This window comes from Sander lucioperca, chromosome 2, assembly GCF_008315115.2.
Source record: "Sander lucioperca isolate FBNREF2018 chromosome 2, SLUC_FBN_1.2, whole genome shotgun sequence".
Classification (NCBI taxonomy): domain Eukaryota; kingdom Metazoa; phylum Chordata; class Actinopteri; order Perciformes; family Percidae; genus Sander; species Sander lucioperca.
The window spans coordinates 9,135,292-9,162,069 of record NC_050174.1 but is presented as its reverse complement, the minus strand read 5'-3'; the positions used below and the strand labels follow the sequence as shown (position 1 = coordinate 9,162,069).

The window sequence follows — 26,778 nt, the reverse complement described above, 5'->3', positions numbered from 1 at the left end:
TTTGCCCTGAGCTGTCCCTGGTTATTCCAAGTCAGTGAGCAGAAGAAATTATTTGGAGTTAATATTTCATGTTTAGATGTTTATGCTGTTATTATCTCAGACTCACTACCTTTTATTTTAGGTGGTTGATACTTTTCATTCAATTTATTATTCAGCTGATGGTGTGTTAACAGAGAAATCTCACAGTGAACCCAGCTCTTTTCCCAACATTCAGGTTATTGGCTTTACCTCATACTGTTGTAAAATAAAATCATTCTTCTTTTTTGTACTTAATGCCCTCTCCACTCAGAATGGTGTTTTGCGTATTGTTGCTTCACTTGGACTTAGAATAATGTATGTGCAGTGAAGGCTGTTTTCAAGTTTCTCTGTGCTCACTTTAATTCTGAATTCAACATGCATGATTTTGTGACATCACAACTAGTTTAGAAGCCAATCATGATCCAATATGCAACTCACACTTAAATGCGGACGAAACCTCATAGAAGGAAACCTATTGTGTCTTGGTCTCTTTAAAATTTATTTCACTGCTTACAACATCAGGTGGTGTATTTGTGTGGCTTTCACTTGTCTCTTTGGCTTCTGTGTAGAAAAAAAAAACAAGAAAAAACTGTACTGTACTCCAGTTGTTTCAGGCCGAGACTTGGCTAGATCCTGGAGTGCCGGCGCCATTTGATGATGATGATGATGATTTCCTGCAACCATTTTTCAAGTATTTTCTGTGATGGTTTAAAGATTTGTCACTAGGGCTGCATAACAAGCCAGCAACTTCGGCAATCAGCAGTAGTTTCGGCGAGCTAACCACGACAGTATTGTCGCCCACAATCAACCTCTGCTGCTAAAAGCAGTCAATCTGCAGTGATGTTTGAAATAGAGACGCTTGTGGATGTGTTAGCTGTCGTGGTTAGCTCGCCGGAACTACTGCCGAAGCTGCTGGCTGGCTACGCAACATTAGCTAATTCCGCTAGCACGGGCTAACTATAGCCAGTTAACTTTGGGTGTAACGTAGCTAACAAAAACCCACCCATCTCGTAGGAGCGAAGCTTAACATTTCATTCAATACAATTATGGTACAAAAGGAGCACTAACGCCACATGTCTTATGTTGACAACGTGGACGCAGATAGAGGAAACGACGAAGGCAGTCGTAATATTTACCTAGCCGTCTAGGCTAACGCTGTTGCGCTAACATTAGCAAAACGTCGGCGTAGCTTTAGCTAGCTGTCTAAACTTGTGAAAAGCCGAACAGCATCCCCATCCAAGTAATAAATAAACACTAGGCAAATATGTTGTTACTGGAGCTAGTAGGGTCCATCAAAACGTGAGATATCTAATCGAAAATGTGTTTACAACGTCGGGATTTCACAGGTGGGACTGACTGGCAAGTTAGTCCATAGCTAGCATGATGCCTTCTATTTCTAGATCTAGCTAGATTACCAGTACTTATCTGAATTAACGACATGATCACTGTCACTAAATATAAAGAAAACATTGACTTTCACTCGGTGCTATTCACTGACAGTAAAAACACCTCTTCCACCTCTTCCTCATCCCAGTCAGTCGCCATAGTTCTAGTACTAGGCTGAGGCACGTCTCCCCAACGTGACGTCATCGCCGAATTGCAAACCCACTAAACGACTAAAACGGTAAAAACTACATATGTTGAGTGCTTTATGTACCCATTAATCAACAGTGGTGGTTAACCTGCAACATGGGCTTTAAGATGACCAAGTGCTGTAAAATAACTTTAAAATGAAATTAAAAAGTACAACACACAAATATATTTGTCAACAATAACTGATATGGGACAAAGCACAGAATATATACATGACAATAGATTGAAAAATGAATGGGCCAAAAAAGGCGAGTGAATAAAAACGTGTCTTTAGTCCTGCTTTACTACTGTTATTAACGAGCTAACGCTAGCTTGTCATGCTAGTCAGCTGGATAACGAGTAAACACCACACCAGCACCAGAAGAGGGACGTTACGTTCCTCACTTCAAAACGGAACAAAAGTAGGATTCTGTAGTGACTTTACCCTGCTGTTGAACTCCCTTCCTCCTCATCAAGGACTCCACCATGTTTACGTTTTAGGTGCTGAATCTCACCGTGGTGCGCCCGTGCCATGCCATGTCGCTTTTGCTTATCTTGCAATTAACACGTTTTCAATTTATTTAGCGTGAAATGCTCCCACACCTTGGATGACTTAGGTCGTACTGATTTCTCTGCCTCCGCCATGTGTTTCAGAACAATGTTAAGGGTCTCTCCGTGTTTCCTCTACTCCGCTCTTTTTTTTCTTTCACTCCGCGCCGCACGGCACGCAATTCAATTGCTTTTATCTCCGCGACTGAGTGGCGTGTCGCGCGACACAACGAATGATAATGAAATTCGTTGCTAACTTTTTTAATAATCGAATTTTATCGATTCGTTGTTGCAGCCCTATTTGTCACATTCTTTTTTTTTATCTGACTTAATAATTAGGTTATCAAGTTGTTGATGGCTTATCTCTCAATTGGCTCTTCCTTTTAGTGATGGGAGTGATGCTGAGAAACTCTTTAATCATATTACATAATAACATTTTTAAAATCGGTTCCAAGGTTATATTTCTGACTGGGACTGTAGGAAAGGGAGTCGGTTGCCTACCAAAGAATTAATTTAGCAACCTGCTGAGAACTGAATAAACCCATCTGAAAGAGTAACTAACTAAGTCATGTGTAGCTCAGACGCCCACAGCACAGCGGAACTGTACCAGTGAATCTTAATAAGACGGCCCCCTATCTGCTTATTAGGCTTAATAATAACAATCTTGCTGTGAATAGGCTTGTGCTTTTCTTAACCTTAATTTGTTGTTTTTTTTATACTTTGACCCTCAACACAATCTTAGGCCCCTAAGCGCTGATGGAATGTGGGAACCATGTTGGAAGGTGGTTATTTATTGAAGTACATAAAGTATATTTTCCATTGAATATTTTTATTATGGTGAAATGGGAAACAGTATGATTATATAAACTTAACATGTTCAGCCAAACAAGTTTCCTCCACTCACTTTTAGTTACAGATTACGACAATGTTTACAAATTGTACTGGAACTGGTGTTTGTGACTGCATTGCTACCCAGACTTGCGCACTGTCACTACCACCACACACCACATTTTGTTTGATTAAAAAATAAATAAACACTTGAATACAACTTGAAAATATGTTTTAGGAGCTAATGAAAATGCTTGGATAGATTGTTTTGCTCACCTTTCCATAATGTTCTTTGGAGCACAAATAAAGACGACTACTACTAACTACTAACAAGTTATTTATCCTGTCTTAGCCAGTGTCTTTACACTCAATATGAACATACAGAATAGATTAGGTTTGTTTTCTAATCGCCACAGTGGCAGCACTGCTGGAGAACGGCACAGAGTTGGCAAAGGCTGACACTAAGAATGAATAGCTTGGTCAGTTTTCACACAGGCTGCCATAGTGATGAATTAAAAACTTCTAAATTATCTTCCTGACTTGATTGTTAAACAGGCACTTACAGGAGGCTAGAACAGACATCTCAATTGATCAGAAACAAAAATAGTTTTTTTTTTAGATATGTTTTTGCTTCTCAGTATGTGGGTTTGCAACATCCAGGAGTTACAAGCATCTTTGTGTTTCCCAAAGCAAATTATAGTTCATAGATTTCAGTTGAGCCATGGTAATAAACTATGGCTCAAAACAAGTCAAAAGTAATAAAACCATGGTAAATCTATTGCAGCATTCTAAACCTGGAGCAGGTCTATGAACTAGCTAGCTAGACGCAGCTAAAACATTTACCAAATTGTAATCTTAAATTGATACCCACTTTCTTCCTTTAGATCCATTCTCAGATCAAACTGTGTTGTTCTATTGACACTGTCATCTAACTTTACAAACTATTTTTCACATCAATGCTAACATTCCCGTTTGGTGCCCACCACTATCTGTCTCCATTTTCCATCTTTCTTTTACCACCTCAATCCATTTAGCTGACATTCATTTTCTTTTCACTTCATCCTTGTGTATTCTTTCCCAGCAGTGCTATAAGCCTCACTTCTCTTCCTCTTTAGTTGTCAAACCTTCTTCATCATGACTGATTCAGCTGAAAATTCCCTGCACGCTCTATTTAAGTATTTTTCTCCTTTCATTTCATCTACCTTGCCTCCCACTCTTTTTCTAAATCCCACTATTAGCTTAACGAAATGCCTGTGTATGCTGTTCTTCATCATCTGCCGCCCTCTCTTCTGTGCTCCTTTTGTGACCCCCTCTTTCTTCACTAAATTCTGTTAGGAGCTATACTTGCAGGCTGGGCTGTGTTGTCTGGATGTGTGATTAATGACACTGCAGTTGACCTCATGGCTGAACATAAATGCAGAACTAAACCGATTGCATCACCATCTATCATCTAATTTCCCATGCTAAGCCGCGTCTACACTAGGCTACAGCAAATTGATTCTCTTTCATTCTGTGTAGCTGGCACTTTTATCTATACTCCTGAGTACAGAGGCGTGTGTGCCCATGCACACATACACACACATACCAAAGTTATTCTCTTGTTAATATATCTCCTTCTGAGCAATACTGATGAGGCAATCACGAGTGATTCAACTGCAGAAATGTCAAAAAGATTAAACTATCTCACCCTCTCTTCCTCTCTTTCTTTTCAGGGTTTCCTGAATGCAGTGTTTGAGAGGCTAAAACAGTTCTTGGAATGCTGTGAGTACCTGTCTCTTTCCTGGATCTCTGATCCAAGGCTTCTCCCTTCAGTAAACAAACTCAGTCACAGGTGCTTTATCTAATGCATACTGAAGACACTCACTTGAAAGGCTAGGAGATTTTATAACACCCAAAGTCTAGGTCTCATGATAGCATAGCATAATGTAGGTGTCAAATTTAAAAGTTCAGGCCGAGACATCCTAAGGGAGTTAGTTTTTAATCAAGGGTTTATTTTCTAAACCGTTAGGAAACAGAAGAGCGCTAAGTACAACGCATGTCCACTGTACTATTATTTAAATGTATGAGTCTGACTCAAAGAATGACAGTCTTTGTTATTGCTAGATGTCGAGAGAGCAGGTTAAAGGCATCATGAAATGTGTCTTCCTGGAAAGTCGTAGATGGTGACCTCACCCTGCATCAGTAGTAGTAACATAAAATCCAAGCAATACAACTCTAAAAATTATCAGAATTTGACCTTTCTGTCCCTACTATCAAATCATGTGTCTCGGGCGCCTGGTTAGCTCACCTGGTAGAGCGGGCGCCCATATATAGAGGTATACTCCTCGACGCAGCGGTCGCGGGTTCGACTCCGACCTGCGGCCCTTTGCTGCATGTCATTCCCCCTCTCTCTCTCCCCTTTCAAATCTAAGCTGTCCTATACAAATAACGGCCTAAAATGCCTCAAAAAAAATCTTTTAAGAAAAAAAAAAAAAAAAAAAAAATCATGTCTCCTTCACTCTTATTGTTAGTGAAAATGATCCCTTATTGTGTTGTGTCCCAGCCCAACATTGTGCTTTAACAGGATTTATTATCTATCTATTTATTTATTTAACAGCTGTTTCTGCTTTAGTGTTTAGATGTGATCATAATACATTTTTATTCTTTTTGTTAATCTCTTTTAGTTCTCTCATTGCCATTCCTTCTTTCTCATTCATTTGCTAGCTCTCTTGACCAACACTTTTGTCTCTTGTTTGCTCATGCTCTCTTAAGCCGCCTACACATGATAGGCGGCAAAACCGCTTTGCGCCGGCCGTTCCATTGATTTCCTATGGGGAGCGCAGAGAGCAATTCGCGTATCATGTGTATGCGGCTTTAAGCTCATTCTCTCTTTATATCACTCGTTTTTTGAACTAGTCTGGAAGCTTACATCATAACTTTGTATGTAATGTCAATAAACATTACAAAAGATGTCCTCCCCTTGTTCTAATGTTAATACTATAGTCGCCTGGTGTTCTTATAGTGTAAATGAAGCTTTACACAAGTTGAAGCAGCCACTTTGTTATTGTTTGGACAATCAATGAAGTTCAGCACTACAATCTCTATCGTGAAAGTGTCTGCTCCGCTCCGTACAGCAGCAGCGTCGCATCACAGAGTAGCAGGATTTCACTCATCACCTGACGAGACAATGCCGGGGGATTTGGTGTAGGATTGAAAAACAAAAGTGCGGAATCCGATCATTTATATCATATTTAATATATTTACCCTAAAACTTTTTTTTCCTATCTGGAACTATACATGGATTTCTCGGCAACGTCATCACTGCTTGCGCATGCAACCGGGGGGCAGAAAGAAGACGTGTTTCGTGTAGCTAGTAGCAGAGTGATACAGAAAGACACTTACTATCTCTATGGCTCTGGCTAGTAGTAGTAGCAGCATAGTGTAAGTCAAAATGCCAAGGAGTTGTTGCCTGGTAAATTGCACAAACAGAGCCAGTGATTGGTGCCTGATGTTTAAGGGCCCTGACACACCAACCAGACGGGCCGACCGTCGGCAGAAAAGACAGTCGGACTGATCAGTCGGGTCCCGAGGTCCAAAAAATGCCTCAGAACACACTGAGGTGACGCCGACTTGAGCGTACGCTCTGCGTGTGCGCGAAACGTAATACGTCTCCATAGCAGCAGGCGGCGCTGATCTGTATTGTTTCCATTAACAGTCTGATTATTTCCCAGAAAATGAAAACCGGCAGCTGATTGGACGAACGCGTCACGTGGTTCTTTTTTCTCCGGAAATTCACAGCCAGACTGTCATGGCAGCTTGTTCAGAATACGATCTCATATTGTACTAAAATAGTTCATAGTTCATAGAGTTTCTGAAAACATTTTAAGCGAGAAATAGGCCGTGCAGTTTCTGAATCTGTCTTCATTTCAGATTGACAAAGGTCAGTTTAAAAGATTTTCGTCAGATTTTGAGAGGCTCATCCGCTCCCCATTTCCGGGTGAGTCCCGACTGCCCTGTCTCCCGACTGAACATGTCGGGTCGGCCCAAATGAAGGCCGACGGCTCCTCGGACGGCTGACGGCACGGGACACACCGAACAGACTGGAGTCACCGACCTCGCCAGACAGTCCGACGGCCGATTATCGGGCTGGTGTGTCTTCTCTCTAACATACCTAGGGGGAAGCATGCTTTTGCCAAAAACCGGCGGAGGTTATGGCTTCAAGCCCTAAGAAGGGCAGATTGGGGTCATATGCAAGAGTCAGGCTCCCATTGTATCAATCAGAGAAGTTGCAGCTTGTTCAGTTGTTCAGCTAAGTGATATCTACCTGTCAGGGCTGGAGTACTCTAGTCCGGACCGTAGATAGTTAAAGGTCCGTACCATGGATGTATTAAGAGAACTCGAGACAAGTTTAGACTGCTAGCTAAAGCTACGCCGATGTTTTGCTAACGTTAGCGCAACAGCGTTAGCCTAGCCTGCTAGGTAAATATTACGACTGCCTTTGGAGTTTCTTATAGCTGGGACCTTAGTGCTCCTTTTGTACCATAATGTTATTGAATAAAATATTAAGCTTCGCTCCTACGAGATAGGTGGGTTTTTATTACGTTACACACAAAGCTAACTGGCTATAGTTAGCCTATATGCTAGCGGACATTAGCTAACGTTGCCGAGGCAGCGGCAGTAGAGTTTCGGCGAGCTAACCACGACAGTGTTGTCGCCCTCTTGCCCACAATCAACCTCTGCTGCTAAAAACAGTCAACCTGCAGTGATGTTTTGAAATGGAGACACACATATCGTACCTTTCGCCCGGGAACCCTGGCCATTATTTTAAGGCATAAACCAACCATAGGGGTACACTCAGGGGTAACCCTGCTGCTAACATTGGCTATTACATTAGCCTAAAACGATAATTATAGCCATACATATATATATCACAGTAACACTGAAAAATTAAAGATAGACAAACAGATCCAACTAAAATCACGTTTATTGAGTCAGCAGTTATATACAAACAATAAGGAAAGCTTAAATACTTAAGGTTATTGCAGTAGCGGACCAGCTCACCAATCTGGCTTTCTGCCCCTGGTATGCGCACGCACCCTGTAATGTTTGTAAACAGGAAACCCGTCTATGGTACAGCAATTTATATTTACTTCCTACTTATTCTGGTTGAAACACATGTAAAGTTCCTTAGTTCTTAAAAAGGTTTCTTTGCTTGGGAAAGTTCATGCGGGGAAAACACTCAATGAGTGGTAGCTATGTTAGTTCACTTTCACTGTCTGATTTCACTATCAGCTGCCCTTTCTTTTCTCCCATGGAAGAGACACACAGTGAGTGAGAGATTAATCTCAGACGATTCCACAAGCTGCCATAGTGGCAGATATTCGCAAAAATATCATTTGAGATATCAGCCACAACTATCACTTCCCATATGTACTCTGCTGATGGCAAAGGAGACAGGGTCAGGGTCCTGTTGGTATTTGGGCCTGGCAGATAGGGGAAACAGCAAGGCAGCTTACAGCCGGGCTGGGGAGAAATATCAGCTCTGCACAGACTGATAAGGTCAGCTATATAAACCGGTGTTTTTGGTACAGTCTGAGCAGTCCATTCAGATGTCTGGCTCTCCCTGTTAGACGTTTGTCCTCCAACTGAGGTCACCTATCCATTCCTGTCAGTCATTACATTGTTGAAAATCTTTTTGCTGGGTTACAAATCTGTCAGAAATAATTTAATACCACTTCATTTCAGCGTTCTTTCTTTATTTTTTGTCTTCATTTTCTTTATCTCTGTCTATGGATATTATTAGCAGGTTTTGTTGTTTCAAATGTATGACCTCATGGACTTTGATGACTTTACATAACTGCTTACATCACACACCTGTGAACAAAGAAACAGTGGCATGGGCCCAAAGTCAATTAAATGCAATGGTGTCTTGATCTACATGATCACCTAATGTTACATTAAAAAAAGCAAAACAAAGCGATTTTTGAGCCAGTTAACAATTTTAATTAATCTAGTGACACTTTGAATTAGTAGTAGCTGATAAAAATGAATGTGTGTACACAAATTTGTTCACAAATTCAGGTCAATTTTATTTATAGTATCAAATCATAACAAGAGTTATCTCAAGACACTTTACAGATAGAGTAGGTCTAGACCACACTCTATAATACACAAGGACCCAACAATTCAAGTAAATCCCCCAAGAGCAAGCATTAAGTGCGACTGTGGCGAGGAAAAACTCCCTTTTTAGGAAGAAACCTCAGACAGACCCAGGCTCTTGGTAGGCGGTGTCTGAAGGTGCCGGTTGGGGGTGTGATGAATAATATGATTGGAGCAACACCAGATACCGTTATGGTCTGCCGATTTCATCATTGAGGTCGACAAGGAAGTGAATTACAGTGGACATCTTTATTATTTAGCATCATCTTGTTTTTATGGAGCCAAAATTTACATCAGAGGAACTGAGTCATTCATGGTCATTTTTAATTGGTATTACTTTACTTTATTATTTACACCCATGTAAGGCGCTCATGGGACTCTCACAATGCAGCAAGGTGAAGTGAGCACTTGAACTTAAAGAAAGCAGTTTCTTGTAGTAAATATGGATACATTAATCTCTGCATGTTTCTTGAGCATCTTTTTCTTTCTCTTTCTGTCCTTCTTAATCTTGCTCCTATTCATTCCATTCAAGTGTTCCTTACCCCTTTACATGAGGTTCATCATGACTGATGTCACAAATAAAATCTAATTATTGACAATTGACACCGTTGTTTCTCATGTGGGCTTCATGCATTGTACCTTTTTTATAAGGGCGTAGGCTAAATACTTCAGGAGAGGAATGTTTAAAATTTCAACACATTATGCTGCAGTTCTGCCAGTGTGCCAGCATTAAAACACTATTAACTCATAAATCCTCATATATTTGACAAACTAGCTCTGATGTTTTTTTTTCTTTTGAAAATAAATGTTTCTATTGCCTCTGCAAACAAAAGTGAGTGAGCATACTTCCCAAAATGTCAAGACTATTTCTTTAAAGTGGCTACGAGAAACTTTCAGTTTGTGTTGATTCGAGCGGCCCCTTTGGACAAAAGCGGTAGTGTTTTTACCACTCCTGCTGTTGTAAAGATCTTTTCCTTTTGCATAGCTGCAAAACAGTATATGTTTTAACCTTTATACATGAATATCGTGGAAAAGCACTATACTAGATGCTAAAATCTACCTATTATCTAGCCATAGTAACAACAGGCAACTATAATGTGCCTGATTCAACAAAAAATGCATAACGTCCACGGGAGTAAAGCTTGTATTACCCACTGTATTAATGAGTTTGCGTTACCGGTAGGTCATATAGTTGCGATGAATGTTTTGCTTAGATATAAAATCATTCATTTAATAAGAGAATACGTTACTGATGCGTTGTTTTTTTTTTTTTTTTTCAACAAGTGTGTTTATTAATTTTCAGAAAATAATCACACTACAACAAATAATACAGGTGCAAATCAGAACTGTCACAGTAAGGCTCATCTTCAATAAAACAAACATAAACATGACAGGGCTGTAACATGCGATATTTGACACAGTAAGTCAGCATAATTCATCCTTAAGAATCACCGGTGGTCCAAATGTTAACTTATCCCGATGTTGTCCCGAAGAGAAAAGCACATCAAATACAACTAAGCAAAGACAAACAGACGCATACTAGTGTTGATGGTTGACACATACAGAGAGCATGCCTCCAATGCTTTCCTCCCTTCTAAGAACACCATAAAGGATCTCCACATATTGTCAAAGACGAGACGTTTACCCTTTAATGTAAAAGTGAGTTTTTCCAGTGCAAGACAGTCCTGCAAGACAGACATTAACACTTGGTTTGTTATTTCCAAGATTTGGCTATGGTATATTTAGCTTGTAAGATGCAGAAATTAATCATAGATTTATTTGCCTTGCTGAGATTATGATTTATGGGAAAAATGCCAAAGATACACAGTTTGGCATCTGATAATAGCTTTATACCTGTGACATGTAAAATCATATCCATTACTTCCCTCCAAAAAGCCTGGATTTGTGGGCAGTCCCATAGGCAGTGATATAATGTGTCCTTTCTACCACATTTGTAGCACGTGTCAGGATTATTGGGGCTGAATTTATTGAGCTGAGTTGGTGTTACATATGTTCTCATTATCCACTTATATTGAAGTAATTTAAAATGGGTATTTATTGTTTGTGTTTGAGATTTTAAGCAAATCTTCTGCCAATCCTCAATTGAGATTGCAGAGTTTAAATCCTCACCCCATGCCAATCTCTTCCTCCTCTTCCTCTCTGAGGAAACCTTTGATCCATCCATGATTATTGCATAAAAACTTGACGTCAATCCCCTCTTAGGGTGTTGATTTGTTGCTATTTCTTCTATACAGCTAAGAGTAGGTAGAGATAAAGATTTCTGTATCTTAAATATATAACCTATCTGCAGGAATTTAAAAAAATGTTGTGGTTGGATATCATACTTTCAAACGACATGAGAATGTTATTGTTAAATAAATCAGCAATTTTACTTAGGCCTTTGTTTGCCCAAATTTTGAAGCCGATATCATGTTTGCCAGGTGTAAAAGCGCTGTTACCCCAGATTGGTGTAAATTGAGTACTCACCAGTATGTTTATGAACCTCATACCATACCATACCATAATCGAGTTTTTAACAAAGGGATTCTGTGTTAATGTCTTTAATCCTTTTAAGTTAGCTGAATATAAATACGAATTGAGGGGTAGAGGGGATGTCATGCTTCTTTCCAAACTCAGGAACGTGGCGTTTCTTGCGAGAACCAACAAGAGGCAGTAGTAAGTTGGGCAGCCCAATAATACCATTGGAGGTTTGGGAGTTTCAAGCCTCCTCTATCATAGGGGAGATAAAGCAAAGATAAGCGAAGTCTAGCCCGTCTGTTGTTCCAAATAAAATTACAAAACATGCCTTTCATCTTGGAGAAAAAATGAGTAGGAGGACCAAGAGGAATGGAAAGAAGAGGTAGAGAAATTTCGGAAGAACATTCATTTTAAGTATATTGATACGCCCTATCATGGAAATTGGTAACATGGACCATCTATTAATAGATTCAGAAACCGACTCTATTACTGGAGTATAATTTGCCTCTATTAAATCGTCAATTTTAGGGGTAATTCTAATACCAAGATAAGTGAAGCTATCTCTAACTATTTTGAATGGTGTTTGAACTGGGGGATTTACTCTTTCAGAATGCTTAAGGAAAAGAATAGCAGATTTGCCTTCATTAATTTTGTAACCGGAAAGCTTACTAAAAGAAGTAATGGTACTAAACAATACTGATGCGTTGTTACATTTCAAGTGTTACATTAGGTAACTACTTTGGATTTATCGTGAGCTAAACTGGGTGTCACTAGCCAAAGCATTAGCAAGAGTTTCTTGTAGTAACCAACGTAATAATAACAACTTAGATTTATATAGCACCTTTCATGAAACCCAAGGAAGTACAGGGGTACAAAAAGAAAATAGGCAAACACGGACTGAAAACTGGGCGCTAAAATGAAAGGGGGACTCATATAGGCTACTGACGTACAATCACGTCTCGCATTGTGAAGTTATTTTATGAGTGAAATAGACATACCTGTCTAAGAGGAAGAGGGCCAATTCGGGGTCGGTTTTGAATCCTTTACAAAAAGCCAGACCAAAGTTGACTCTGGTTTTTGCCCGTTATCTGTCACTCTCCCTTTTAGCTTTTAGTTCTTCGTTTAATTTCCTTTTTTTCTGTGAAATCTGTGACCCATCAGAATGTGTGGTTGTAGAGCCGGTCTGCCTGCTGTAAATCATTTTGTGACTTTGCGGGAAAAATCGGACCCAGGCAAAGGCATTAATAAAAACTACATAAAAATAGCCTTCTTTTCACTGTTAGTCTTGTTTGCTGTTAGAGGTCATTTATGATCATCAGATGGAAAATTAAACCGTTTTAGAAACATTTAAAAGTTCCTCATGGCTACTTTAATTAAAATCCATTTGATTCAAAAGCTTCTTTTATATGAAGGTTCGAGAATTATATTACTTAATATTATGCTGCTGTTACTGTGTGTAACAATACTGTATGGTTGTTTTGTATTTCAGGTCGGCAGGTTGGTCCAGACAGCACATGTAGAGAAAAGCTGGAGAAGATAATCATACTGTACACCAAAGTTGTAAGTTTACTTGTATATGAATATATATTCATACCTGACAAATGTCTGTTTCATTATTGATGAATGGGTTGTATGTTTTGCAGCAAGGAAGTTTACCAATTATAGCGTCTAACAAATGTTCATCTCTCTCCCGTCCCTTCTGTGTTTGTCCTTCTTCTGTACATTTCTTTTCTCCCTTCCATGTAGTTGTTAGATTTCCTGGAGTACCATCCGTGTGCATTTATACCCCTAATCCAGCGTTCCCTGGAATTTGCCGTCAGCTACCTATTTACACCTGCTGGGGAGGGAGTGACATTTGAACGCTTTATCGTTCAGTGCATGAACCTTATCAAGATCATTGTTAAGAATGATGCCTACAAACCTTCCAAGAACCTTGATGGTAGGTATGAGGGCTTTGGGAAAGAGGAGCAGAAAGTGTGGAGAATAAAGGATGAGTAAAGCGATAACAGAATGGAGTAAAGCAGTGTTTCCTTTAGGATTTTTTTTTTAGCAGTGGGGGCAGGTCTATCCGAACAATACTCACGTTTTCCTCACGAACACACAAACCAGACAGAATGAAGAAAAGGAATAAATAAAAAGTCTGCTGCCTCTCTAAACAGACATCAAAGCACAGTGGCACTCACTAAACCGACATCAGACTACAGTATTGCCGTCCACCTGCGGGGGGTGTGGACAGGCTTTCCAACAGGCAGGATAATTTAAAAGGCAACCGCGACTACATTGTGCGTCTGCCCTATTTCTGATACCGTGGCGGCAGAAATTTTGCCGTGATGGGCCGCCACTTCCAAATCAACATAGAGGAAACACTGGTGAAGTACATGGTATTTCAGGTCTATGATTCAGAGGCCATCTGAAAACGGCACTAGCTCTTCAAAGCTGATCCCTGACAGTGTTTTTATAAATGCAGTACTGTAATACCATCAGCGTCACAACACCATGGCTCATGTTTATTTCAAGCTGACAGAGGCCTCCAGTGCTTCATTAGTCGTGGAGCACAGCACTGTGTCTTTGTTCTGCCAGCTAGTGTGCCTTATTGAAGATCTTTCTCCTAAGCAACTGTTAGTTGTCAGAGAGCTGAGCCACATTTATGTGGTTCTTGTGTTAATGCATTGGTTTCATTCGAATGTTTGAGTGTGCGATGGTGGCAGAGTTAAGTTCAACTTCACTTTTATTTTTCCTACCTCTCCCTCCCTCCTCCTGCCCTCAGACAGTAAACCAGAGAGTCTGGAGGCTCACAAGATCAAGACGGCTTTCTTTACACACCCCACACTGACAGAGATTGGACGCCGGCTCGTCTCACACTACTTCCTTCTCACAGAGGAAGAGCTGGCAATGTGGGAAGAGGACCCAGAGAGCTTTGGTAATGGCACATCCCCAGATACACAGGCTGAATCCAAATGTGTAGACTTATCTGGTCCTGTAGACTGGCAGAATTAACAGGCATGTTCTGGGAAGTCCAGATTACCAAATTCTGATATTCATGAAGTCAGCAATGTCGCTTTGGATGCAGGCTTCACCAGAATTTATTGTGTACTGGTGATGCTGTATTCATGCATGAATGTTAGGTGTTGGACACACTAATAATAGCTCTAATAGTATTTCTTGAATAGTCAAACAGATGGTTTTCATACAACTTTCACTCAACATCTACCATTACCAATGTTAATGCTGTGCGATTTAAATCAATGGAGCATTTTATTATGCAGATCAAACATGAATTTGTGGGCAGAAACTGAGATTAATCTAAAGCAGCAATGCTCTACACAACCACATGTTTAATAAAGTGCTGATGTGGATTACTTTTTTCCTCTTTGGAAAAATGCTCAATGAAATAGATAAGAGAGTAAAGATGTTGGTGTTGGTTGTAGCTAGGTATGGCAGAGATTGGGATATCTGTGACAAATGCAACACTTAATTAAGCTGAGACCATACATGTATACATTATATATGCGGTTGTTGACATTTAAATTCAGTTTTCCAGTCAGACAGAACCACACATAAGTGTGTACAAATACATTTGCACTTTTTCTCAGACAAGATGTACAGTGTGTCAGCTGAGCAGCCTCCACTGTAATCTCCAGACCAGCATTTCCTAGTAGGTAACCGTTTGCCATCTCAGAATACAGTATAGTTCAGGCCTGTAGCAGCATTAGCTTGGCAGTTCTCCATAGACACCCACTCTTCTGATTATGCATGGGACACCAGCCCTCACACTTCTCTTCTTTCTTCTAGCTGTTGAAGAAACAGGTGGTGACTCTTGGAAATACAGTTTACGAGTATGTAAAAACACACACACACACACACACACACACACACACACACACACACACACACACACACACACACACACACACACACACACACACACACAGAGAGAGAGAGAAACTTGTGAAGGGGTAAACAGAAACTCAGACAGAGAGGTCCTTAATGATTTCAAGTACTTTTGTGTTCTTATAATGCCTAGTGATGATCGTTGTACACACAGTCCTCACCCCTTCCCACAACAAAAATAAATGACGGCAGCATCTTCTCTCTGGCACCTCTAGCTTGACAGTATCTACAAACAGTGAGAAGAGAAATGATTTTAAAAAGAAACTGAATCCGTCCTGTGTTTAATCAAAATGTCTGTTTTAAATTAAAGTTTAGACAAAAAACAGACAAAAAACAGAACTTAATGTTTCAGTCCAACCTTGAAATCATAAACAAATTAATTAAAAGAGCCATAACAGCAAAACATTTTAATTTAAAGGAATTGCTGTAATATAACTTTTTTCACAAATATTTTTTAGTGTGTGCTATATTTTCAAATGTTTTATGTGGTGGCACATTGCGTCATAAAACAGTTAGTGGTCCCTAGGGCTTTAGACCCTGTCTCTCTGGCTGTCTTGTTGACAGTGGCTTTTCTTTAGCTGTTTTTCTGAGTCATGACATAATCTCTTATTCCGTGTCTTAGTTCTTTCTGTTAACCCCTAATTTCTCTTCCCTTCTCTCTCTGTGTTGAGCCCCATCTACTTACTTTTATCACTTCAGTTGACAACCCTCTGTTCTGCGGTTATTTTTAAGTGTAGTAGAGCATTTATTCATTGAACCTCATGGTCTTGTTGTCAAAGTTCTTATTTGCTTAAAGCACACTGCAGCAGAAAAAAATGGTGGCATTACAGTAGGGGTGCATGATATATTAATCATCAATATCACGTTGCGCAATATTATATTGAAAGGGGTTGCAATATTTTGTTTATATTGTGGAGCGCTGTGTCCCGTCTGTTGGCTGTGTGGCTTAGTTGTGTTCGATTTAGAGCCCGCTTGAAACGCTGTAACTATCCTGTTTCATTGGCCAGTTACCATTCCACTTGCACATTTTATTTGTTAAAAATCTATTTTGATGCGTTTTCCCATAACTTTTGTAATTTTACATATCTTTAAAAATATCAAAATTAATATCTATATCGCAATATTCATAATTAATATTGCAATATCACATTTTGTCAATACGGTGCAACCCTACATTACAGTCTAGAGCTTATTCATCAACTAATTACTTCACAATTTAGAATTATCAAAAGAAACACTGAGCTTGTTCTTGCTTTTAATTGCATCAGTGTTCCTTTTTGTTAGGTCAGTGTTAGGGGCCTTTTGTTAAAAATAGCTCCCTAAAGCTGGAAGTTTTCAAAGATACATGTCAATGGCTCTACAGATCTATGCAAAGAATGCTAACTGTATTGGCTGCAGAGGCTAATCGTAGTTTATTTTGTCCTAACATAGCATCTGAATACACACACACACACACACACACACACACACACACACACACACACACACACACACACACACCACACCACACCACACCACACCACACCACACACACACACACCACACAACACCCAACACATTCTTGTATGTGTATGTATAACTCTTGATACAGTATATGCTCTTTTAACCTCCATATTGGCACATTGTGGTGCTCAGGATGGTTCATGGATCAAATGTCACTATCCATCTATTCCTCCCATGGTCACCAATTCTAATGGCTAATTATAGATGGCCTCTCCTTATATACCACCTATATATATTTTCCCAACAGAACAAGGGTTTTGTGTTTGTCTTAATCCTGTGACGCTAAATTGCCTTTTTAGAAGTGTCATCTGACCTCTTGCCATCAACGTGGAGAGGTTATAACTACAGTACATGCTGTGAGATGTCACACACATGCACATACCCAGTAACACACAGCACAGTCAAAGTTCTTATTTGCTTAAAGCACACTGCAGCAGAAAAAAAATGCTGGCAGTACAGTCTAGAGCAGGGGTCACCAACACGGTGCCCGCGGGCACCAGGTAGCCCCCAAGGACCACATGAGTAGCCCTCAGGCCTGTTCTAAAAATGAAAATTGAATATTGATATTATCTGTTTCCCACCTTGTTAAGTCATTGTTGATAATTATTGTGAGAAATCATTAACTGATTAACTGATAATTAATTAGTGTCTTCACATAGATAAGTATCATTAATCATTAATAATCATATATAACTAAAGGCAAACTGAGCAATTTTTTTTATTTCAGAAGAGTGTATCAAACTGGTAGCCCTTCGTATGACTCAGTACCCATGAAGTAGCTCTCAGTTTCAAAAAGGTTGGTGACCCCTGGTCTAGAGCTTAATTTGTTAACTAATTACTTCACAATTTAGAATTATCAAAAGAAACACTGAGCTAGTTGTTCTTGCTTTTAATTGCATCAGTGTTCCTTTTTGTTAGGTCAGTGTTAGGGGCCTTTTGTTAAAAATAGCTCCCTAAAGCTGGAAGTTTTCAAAGATACATGTCAATGGTTCTACAGATCTATGCAAAAAATGCTAACTGTATTGGTTGCAGAGGCTAATCGTAGTTTATTTTGCATCTAACATAGCATCTGAACACACACGCACACACACACACACACACACACACACACACACACACACACACACACACCCCCCAATACATTCTTGTATATGTATGTATAACTCTTGATACAGTAACTATTTTCACAGAGTATATACCCTCTTTTAACCTCCATATTGGCACATTGTGGTGCTCAGGATGGTTCATGAATCAAATGTCACTATCCATCTATTCCTCTCATGGTCACCAATTCTAATGGCTGATTATAGATGGCCTCTCCTTATCAATATACCACCTATATATATTTTCCCAACAGAACAAGAGTTTGTGTTTGTCTTAATCCTGTGAAGCTAAATTGCCTTTTTAGAAGTGTCATCAAGGCCATCAAGGCGGAGAGTTTATACCTACAGTACATGCTGTGAGATGTCACACACATGCACATACCCAGTAACACACAGCATGTGTTCTTGAATTGGCTCAACCCATGTTGTCAGATTTCTTACACCTTTATTTAATATTGATTTTTTTTTTCTTTTTGTTACATTAAAAACCCAAGAAACTACTGAAGGTGTTTGGAGTACCTTTTCTCTATTTGAACACACACAAACTCAATCCCCTGACAATTTCACATTGACTTTTTATTGAACCGGGAGCTCCAGCCATTGTTTGTCTGTGTTTGTGCATGAGGCTCTTTGTATTACATGTTCCTTGTGTATATACAGGTTATGCACTGACATCTCTTGTTCATGTGCTTTTCCCCCACCACCACTAAGTGCCCAAACAAACCAATGCAGGCTGCTAAGAGATGGGAGAGCTGGGAGAAAAACAATGATTAACAATCTTCCTTTTTGTCCCCTCTGCTCTCTTCCTTTATTTAGCCCTGTACAGAAGTATTGTTCCTGGATATCTTCCACAACTACAACCAGACACTGATACCGGTGCTACTGGATATGGTTCAGAATCTCCAGGGTCAGTTAAATGTCAATTTAAATATTATTTCATGCCAAATAGAAAGTTTGCTCTCTTTTTTATCAAACCTTTAACATCCTTTCAATGCAAAGAAAACATGTACTCATTGTCAGTTTATTTGGTATACCAAGCTAAAACTATTGCTTTCTTACAGTTCTGCATTAAATCTTACCTTCATAAAGTTCAGGTTTGGTTAAAGCTGTTTACATTCATTTTTATGGTTATTTTGGAGGATGTTAGTGATCAGATTTTATTGTGTTATACTAAGTGTTTTTTTTTTGTTTTTAATATTTGTCCACCTCAATGATATCATACAGATCCCTTTTTTTCCAATGTATTTTATAGGCCTCAGATGTCAGACCCTATATCCCATCATGAAATGTAGCCTTGCCTCAGAGTAAATGATACATATTTCATATATCAGAAAACTGCAAAGCATCAAGGTTTGTTCGTGTTGCTGAATTAGCAGCGCCATCATCACTCAAATGACTGGATTACAGGGTCTGCTTCTGGCCTGCCTACCAAACGGCTTTTGTTTTTAAGTGACAGAGTGGAAATGGGTTCTGTTGGAGCAAGGAAGACGCCAGATTGGTGTAATTCTATGGTTGAAGGGAGGCAGTTATTGATTTCGAGAACTGTGTACACAACAAGGACTAATCGAGAGGGAGAAAACAGACCGGTAAAATGATTGAGACAAGACTGATATAGTGGAGTCCAGGCCGCTTTAAGTTGCAACTGTGTTATGATGTGGTCACTGGGTCTATTAAATCATACAGATTGTTTGTTATTATTGACATTTTTTTAACTGTATGCATGTTACTATAACTAATACAATAATCTAGAGTATGTGTCTGTCTTTGCAGGCCCAACCAATGTGGAAGACTCTGTTCAGTTGCGAATGAAGGATGCAGGTGAGTCAAAAGGCTTCACCTACTCTTATATCTCATGTAACTCATCTATATTACAATAACCGCCATCATTAGGCATGCCAGGTGTATTAAATGACTGAGTTGGACTCATAAAAAGAGTCTGATTTTGTTAAAATTACTATTTTATCTTTAACACAAAATGTGAAGGTTGTTAAATTTGCTTTATTGAAATTCTCCAACCACAATCACAAAAAATTTTCAATTTCAATTTTATTTATAGTATGAAATCATAACAAGAGTTATCTCGAGACACTTTACAGATAGAGTAGGTCTAGACCACACTATATAATTTATGAAGCCCCAACAATTCAAGTAGTTCCCCCAAGAGCAAGCATTCAGTGCGACAGTGGCGAGGAAAAACTCTCTTTTGGGAAGAAACCTCAGTAATGAGAAAAACTTCTTTTAGGAAGAAACCTCGGCCAGACTCAGGCTCTTGGTAGGCGGGTGTCTGACGATGCCGGTTGGGGATGTGCTGAACAGTGGAAATAATAGTCACTGTTCCATTATCTTCATTGTAACTAAGAAGTAGTAGTCATAGTAGGTCATGTCATAGCATGTGCTGCAAGGCGTTGCAGTATGAAGCGTGGTACAGCAGGGCATAGCTGGATGTAGCAGGTTCAGCAGGACGTAGCAGGGCACCGTGGAGCGTAGCAGGGTGAACTGAAGCAGGAACACGGCGACAGCTGAAACCAAGGTCTAGGTGCCATCCAGATCCAATGAAAAACGCTGGGAAAAGGAACATAAGGACTCCGGGGAGTAAACTCCCCAGAGCTAGGTTATTAACAAGCATTTCTGGATCTCCTCGCTCCCTAACTATATGCTTTATCAAAGAGGAGTGTTTTCAATTTATTCTTAAATGTATTGACAGTGTCTGCCCCCCGAACCCAGACTGGGAGCTGGTTCCACAGGAGAGGAGCCTGGTAGCTGAAGGCTCTGGCTCCCATCCTACTTTTAGAGATTCTGGGAACCACAAGTAACTCTGTATTCTGGGAGCGCAGTGCTCTAGTGGGACAATACGGTACTAAGAGTTCTTCTAGATATGATGGTGCTAGACCATTTAGAGCTTTCTAGGTCAGGAGAAGGATATTAAATTCAATCCTGGATTTTACAGGAAGCCAATGCAGAGAAGCTAATACAGGAGAAATATGATCTCTTTTCTTAGTTCTTGTCAGAACATGTGCTGCAGCATTCTGGATCAGCTGGAGAGTCTTAAAGGACTTATTTGAGCATCCTGATAGTAAGGAATTACAATAGTCCAGCCTGGAAGTAACAAATGCATGGGCTAGTTTTTCCGCATCGTTTTGCGACAGGATATTCCTAATTTTGGCAATGTTACTAAGATGAAAAAAGGCTGTTCTTGAGGTTTGTTTTAGATGGGCGTTGAAGAATAAATCCTGATCAAAAATAACTCCTAGATTTCTAACAGTAGTGTTGGAGGCCAGGGCAAAACCATCCAGAATAGCTATATCTTTAGATAATGAAGTTTGGAGCCCAACACAATCACTTCAGTTTTGTTTGAGTTTAACATCAGAAAATTGTACGTCATCCAAGTTGTTATATCTTTAATGCACACTTGAAGTTTAGCTAACTGATTGGTTTCGTCTGGCTTGATTGACAAGTATAATTGGGTGTCATCTGCATAGCAGTGAAAGTTAATTGAATGTTTCCTAATAATATTGCCTAGAGGAAGCATATATAAGGAGAATAGAATTGGTCCAAGCACTGAGCCTTGAGGAACGCCATGGCTAACTTTAGCGTACTTGGAGGATTTATCGTTGATATTAACAAATTGAGATTGATCAGAGAAATAGGACTTAAACCAGCTTAGTGCAATTCCTTTAATGCCAACTAAATGTTCCAGTCTCTGTAACATGATGGTATGGTCAATAGTGTCGAAAGCAGCACTAAGATCTAATAAGACAAGTATGGAGACAAGTCCTTTGTCAGCAGCAATTAGAAGGTCGTTAGTAGTCTTCGAATAAACTATTCCTATGTAAAAAGTCACATAGCTGATTAGCGACTACTTTCTCAAGGATCTTCGAGAGAAAGGGAAGGTTAGATATAGGTCTATAGTTGGCTAAGACCTCAGGATCGAGAGTGGGTTTTTGCAGAAGAGGTTTTATTACAGCTACTTTAAATGACTGCGGTACATAACCTGTTAATAAAGACATATTGATCATATCTAGTAATGAAGTGTTAACCACGGGTAACGCTTCTTTAAGTAGCCTCGTTGGGATGGGATCTAAGAGACAGGTAGATGGCTTTGCTGAAGAGACCTTTAGCATTAATTGTTGAAGGTCTATAGGAAAAAAGCAGTCTAAGTATATGTCAGGTCCTGTCGTTCTTTCTAGTACTCTTGCATTCAAAGGTGAACCATTAGGAGTTGAGGGCAAAAGGTGATGAATTCCATCCCTAATTGTTATAATTTTATTATTAAAGAAATTCATGAAGTCGTCACTACTAAGAGCTAGGGGAATAGATGGCTCAATAGAGCTGTGGTTGTCAGTCAGCCTGGCTACAGTGCTGAAAAGAAACCTTGGGTTGTTCTTATTTTCTTCTATTAATGATGAGTAATAGTCTGATCTGGCATTTCTGAGGGCCTTCCTATAGGTTTTCAAACTGTCTTGCCAATCTAAACGAGATTCTTCCAGTTTGGAGGAACACCATTTACTTTCAAGTTTTCGCGAGATTTGTTTTCATTTGCGAGTTTGGGAGTTATACCAAGGTGCTAGTTTCCTTTGCTTCATCATCTTCTTTTTGAGGGGAGCAACAGAGTCTAAAGTCGTCCTTAGGCAGGCCGTAACACCGTCTACAAATTTATCAATTTGGGGGGGACTGAAATTAACACAGAGGTCCTCTGTTATATTAAAGCGCGACATTGAGTTAAATGCTGTTGGAATATCTTCCTTAAATTTAGCTATCACACTGTCAGATAGGCATCTAGTGTAAAAGCTTTTATCTAATTTTGTATAGTCGGGTAGTAAGAATTCAAAAGTTATTAAGAAATTATCTGATAATACAGGATTCTGCGGATATATTATTAAATCCTCAATATCAATGCCATATGCCAGCACAAGGTCGAGGGTGTGGTTAAAACAGTGCGTGGCCTTATGCACACTCTGACTGAAACCAATTGAATCTAGTAGTGAGTTGAAAGCAGTACTAAGGCTATTGCTGTCAATGTCCACATGGATATTAAAATCACCTACAATAAGTACTTTGTCTGATTTAAGGACTACACATGATAAAAACTCTGAGAATTCAGATAAAAATTCAGAATACGGACCTGGAGCTCGGTAAATAACGAATATAATTGGCTGTAATGATTTCCATGTTGGATTTTGAAGATTGAGAACAAGGCTTTCAAACGAGTTATAATTTAAAAAATGCAAACAGATGGAGAAGGGAGAGCTGGGTAAATTGACTTTTGAATTAAGAGAGCTACAAGATGCATAACAATCATTTGGCTAAGATATAAAGTCTGAATAACCACAGAAAAACATGAAAATGATAATTCTTGGGATACTGCTCTCTCACTTAATCTCTCATGTCCATGGACATCTTGTTACCCTCCTTTTTTTCTTTTTCTTTTCTCTCTTTTACTCTCTCTAGTATTTATAACTCTGACAGGTCAGGGCTGCTTCTCTGGTGGTTTCATGGCATACACAACTAAATCACAGTTGGGATTGCCTGCTATTAGGGACTGGATGCCCGCAGAGATCTCAGCAGTTTGCTAACAGTGTTGATAAAACGGCAGAACTCACTGGATGATGAAGCTGCGCTGTGGCAGCAGCAGTGACATATAACTGTGGCTGTGAGAGCTAAAGCTTGTTAAAGAGCCAAAGGGGCACTTAATAAGAGCAGGTTCTGATTTGGTAATAAGTCAATAATTGTGCAAATAAAACTGCATTGTATTGCAGTTAAAAGATGGTCAAGGTTTTTTTTCTGACTCTAACATATAACTGAGCTTCAGTGAGCTGGACACTAGAACAGACACATTAGGCCATCCTATTTGTCAAATTGAAAAAAACTGTACTACGTGACAATTATATTTGCTAAACAAATTAACACCAGCTTAGACCTCTTTTTTATAGCTGCCAACTGGCATTCAACGAAGTATAAACCACCCTGAAGTGTTTACATATTTATTTATTTAGCCCTGGTATGGTATCAGTCTGACATTTGTCACTATCCAATCATTTGACATTTTAATGTTGCACTTAAAGCACGTTTACTTCCTCTTTCTGTAATATTGCTTTCTCTGCTTTGGCGTTTCTCTTCCTTTCTCTCTCAGACACACAATCACACACACTTGCATAGAGATACTGTAGATGCCAATATACTCTTGCACAGTGACAGCCTTGCATGATACAAGAGAATTAAAGTAATGGAAAAAGTTTCATTTCCTCTCTGTTAAATCTCCTCCCTCTCTTTTATGTCTTTGTACTTTTCTACTCTTTCCTCCCTCCTTTATGCCATCTCAAAATTCATTACTTTAAACCATCATTGTAGGATAAATGCATACATACATGTGTTGCTATGGTAGCATAACCGAGGGAACATAAGATGGCCGAACTGTAACTAAGTAGTCCCAGGGTAACACAAGCTTACCATGGTTTCTGAAGTAGTGCTCAGCCTATATGATTAGAGCTAATAGTTTACCCTTTCAACTCCCTCTTTGTGCATATAAGCTCATATAAGTCCTTATACTATAACTCTCAATTAAACACCTTTCATAGTTTACACTATACTTTGCATCTCTTTCCTGTTATTACACTCTTCGTAGTCTTTTAGCTGCTATTTCATATAAAGTTAAGCTAGCAATACAGTCCAATTTCCAGCTATTCAAGTAATGCAATGCTCTTGGCTAAAGCTCTTGGCTTTAATATTCTCAGTGCTACTGTGAAATAATTATGATATTCTGACTGTTGTGGTTGTTTTGTCCGCAGTATACAATGCAGTTGGACTGGCAGCTTATGAGCTGTTTGACAATGTGGACTTTGACCAGTGGTTCAAGAATCAGCTTCTTGGGGAGCTGCAAGTAGGCCATCACAGGTATGGTGCATTTCTTTTGAAACATTCACCTATTTGTCACAGCATCTAATATGGATACATTTTAAGTAGTTTTTGCTAAGAATTAATTTCATAACACCTCACAGTATTTATATGGAAAAGTATTAGTATGTGAACAACATTACTGAACACCTAAAATGTTTTCCGGTGCAAATCATCCACATCCTTTAGTCATCTCCTGTCTGATATACTCAAAAATGAATGTGGTGGGCTTTCCTATGGATGTTTCATATCTAAAGACAGTCAGACACTAAACAGTGAGCTGACAGATGACTGCATTTAAAAAGTGAAAAAAAGGGAAAGTGGCCAGAGGTGAGATATGACCGTGATATGAAGAACAAAGAAGTGCCCTGCTCACACAGACCCAAAGACAATCAAAGCAAAAAGCTAGCAGCATTCAAAGGGTCGGCTACTCAGGCTGGTGCTGACGTCAGAGTGCTTGCGTGCTGATGTCACTGTGGCTTTGCTCCCACACAGGGCAGGTGCGAATAACCCCTCCACTTTGTACCTGGGTCCCCATTGCTTTGGTCATTTTTTAAGTTCAGTTCACCGCCACGTTATTTTATGTTTTATATTTGAACAAACTGAGCTCATTGAGACACAGCGACTACGAATGTCAGTCAGGCCTTACCCTAACATCCTGAGGAATAAAACCAAAATGAGCAAACAGCACAGAGATAATGCCAAACACCTCTTCTGTTGTTTTTTTCTGTTTCTTGTGCACTCAAACACACTATTGGAAACACACATGTACATTTATTAACTCTGCTCCCCCAATAACACATTAAAAGAATAGAGAACCTAACAAATGGAAATTAATTTTGAGAAGTAGAACAATAATAATAATCAGATAAAACACCTTAGGCTCAAGATCCTGATAAGAGAATGATAAGAGTTGTTTTAATAAAATACACTTGCTGTGTTGATGGCTATAGAAGGATGTCACCCAATGCGACAGTCTGGCTTCAGGCATAAATGATATCAGCCTGTGGCTAAAACAGTTAATAGGTGTTTGCAGGATAAATTGATTGTTGGTTATAGTCTTCTCAGTGAAATTCATTAAAGGGTAACTCCATCCTTCTCCTCTAACTGCCAAATAATGCCTTTTTAAAACAGAGAGGTCTTTGGATGATAACCTTGTGCTAAGAGGATTGTGTTTACTTTAAGTGTTGGACTTTAGATGTTCCCACAGTCTTTTAAAGATGCTTCTGAAATGAAAATGTAAATTGTGCACGGATATCATTCAGCATTAGTGATGATGTCCCTCACTGAGTGGATTTTTTTTTCTTCTGTAGCAGCCAGAGGCTTGTGTTTTCTTTTGCAGGCACGTGTGTATATTGGCAGACTTGGTTGCATGCTCCTTTGCCTAAGTGTGCTTGTCTTTACGCTAGGGGTGCACGATATTGAAAAAATGTGATATTGCGATATCGATAATGAATATTGCAATATCGATATTAATTTCGATATTTTTAAACATATGTAAAATTACCAAAGTTATGGGAAAACACATCAAAATAGATTAATAACAAATAAAACAAGTTTTCTTACAACACAAGGTTTATTTCAACTGACATATTGGACTGTTAGAACATGTGTCTACAGAACAGGACATGTTTTACTGGTTGTACAGTATAAAATAAATAAATAAAGAGCATGTCCTTAGAACAGGACATGTTGTAATGGTTGTATATACACTACAGTATAAAAAACAATGCAATGCACATCTGTTGGCTTAGGGCCCTGACACATCAACCAGACGGGCCGACCGTCGGCAGAAAAGCCAGTCGGA

General features: G+C 39.3%; 1 protein-coding gene across 1 annotated transcript in view; it reads left to right on the top strand.

The window, feature by feature from the left end:
- The window catches only part of ipo11 (importin 11), a 156,544-nt gene that overhangs the window by 40,377 nt on the left and 89,389 nt on the right, over positions 1 to 26,778 (top strand). Inside the window, exons 8-15 of the mRNA XM_031305262.2 lie at positions 4,680 to 4,728; positions 13,073 to 13,143; positions 13,330 to 13,522; positions 14,351 to 14,503; positions 15,376 to 15,419; positions 18,897 to 18,987; positions 19,851 to 19,898; positions 24,866 to 24,971. Coding sequence (XP_031161122.1) covers positions 4,680 to 4,728; positions 13,073 to 13,143; positions 13,330 to 13,522; positions 14,351 to 14,503; positions 15,376 to 15,419; positions 18,897 to 18,987; positions 19,851 to 19,898; positions 24,866 to 24,971 — 755 coding nt within the window. The remainder of the gene's footprint in view (positions 1 to 4,679; positions 4,729 to 13,072; positions 13,144 to 13,329; positions 13,523 to 14,350; positions 14,504 to 15,375; positions 15,420 to 18,896; positions 18,988 to 19,850; positions 19,899 to 24,865; positions 24,972 to 26,778) is intronic.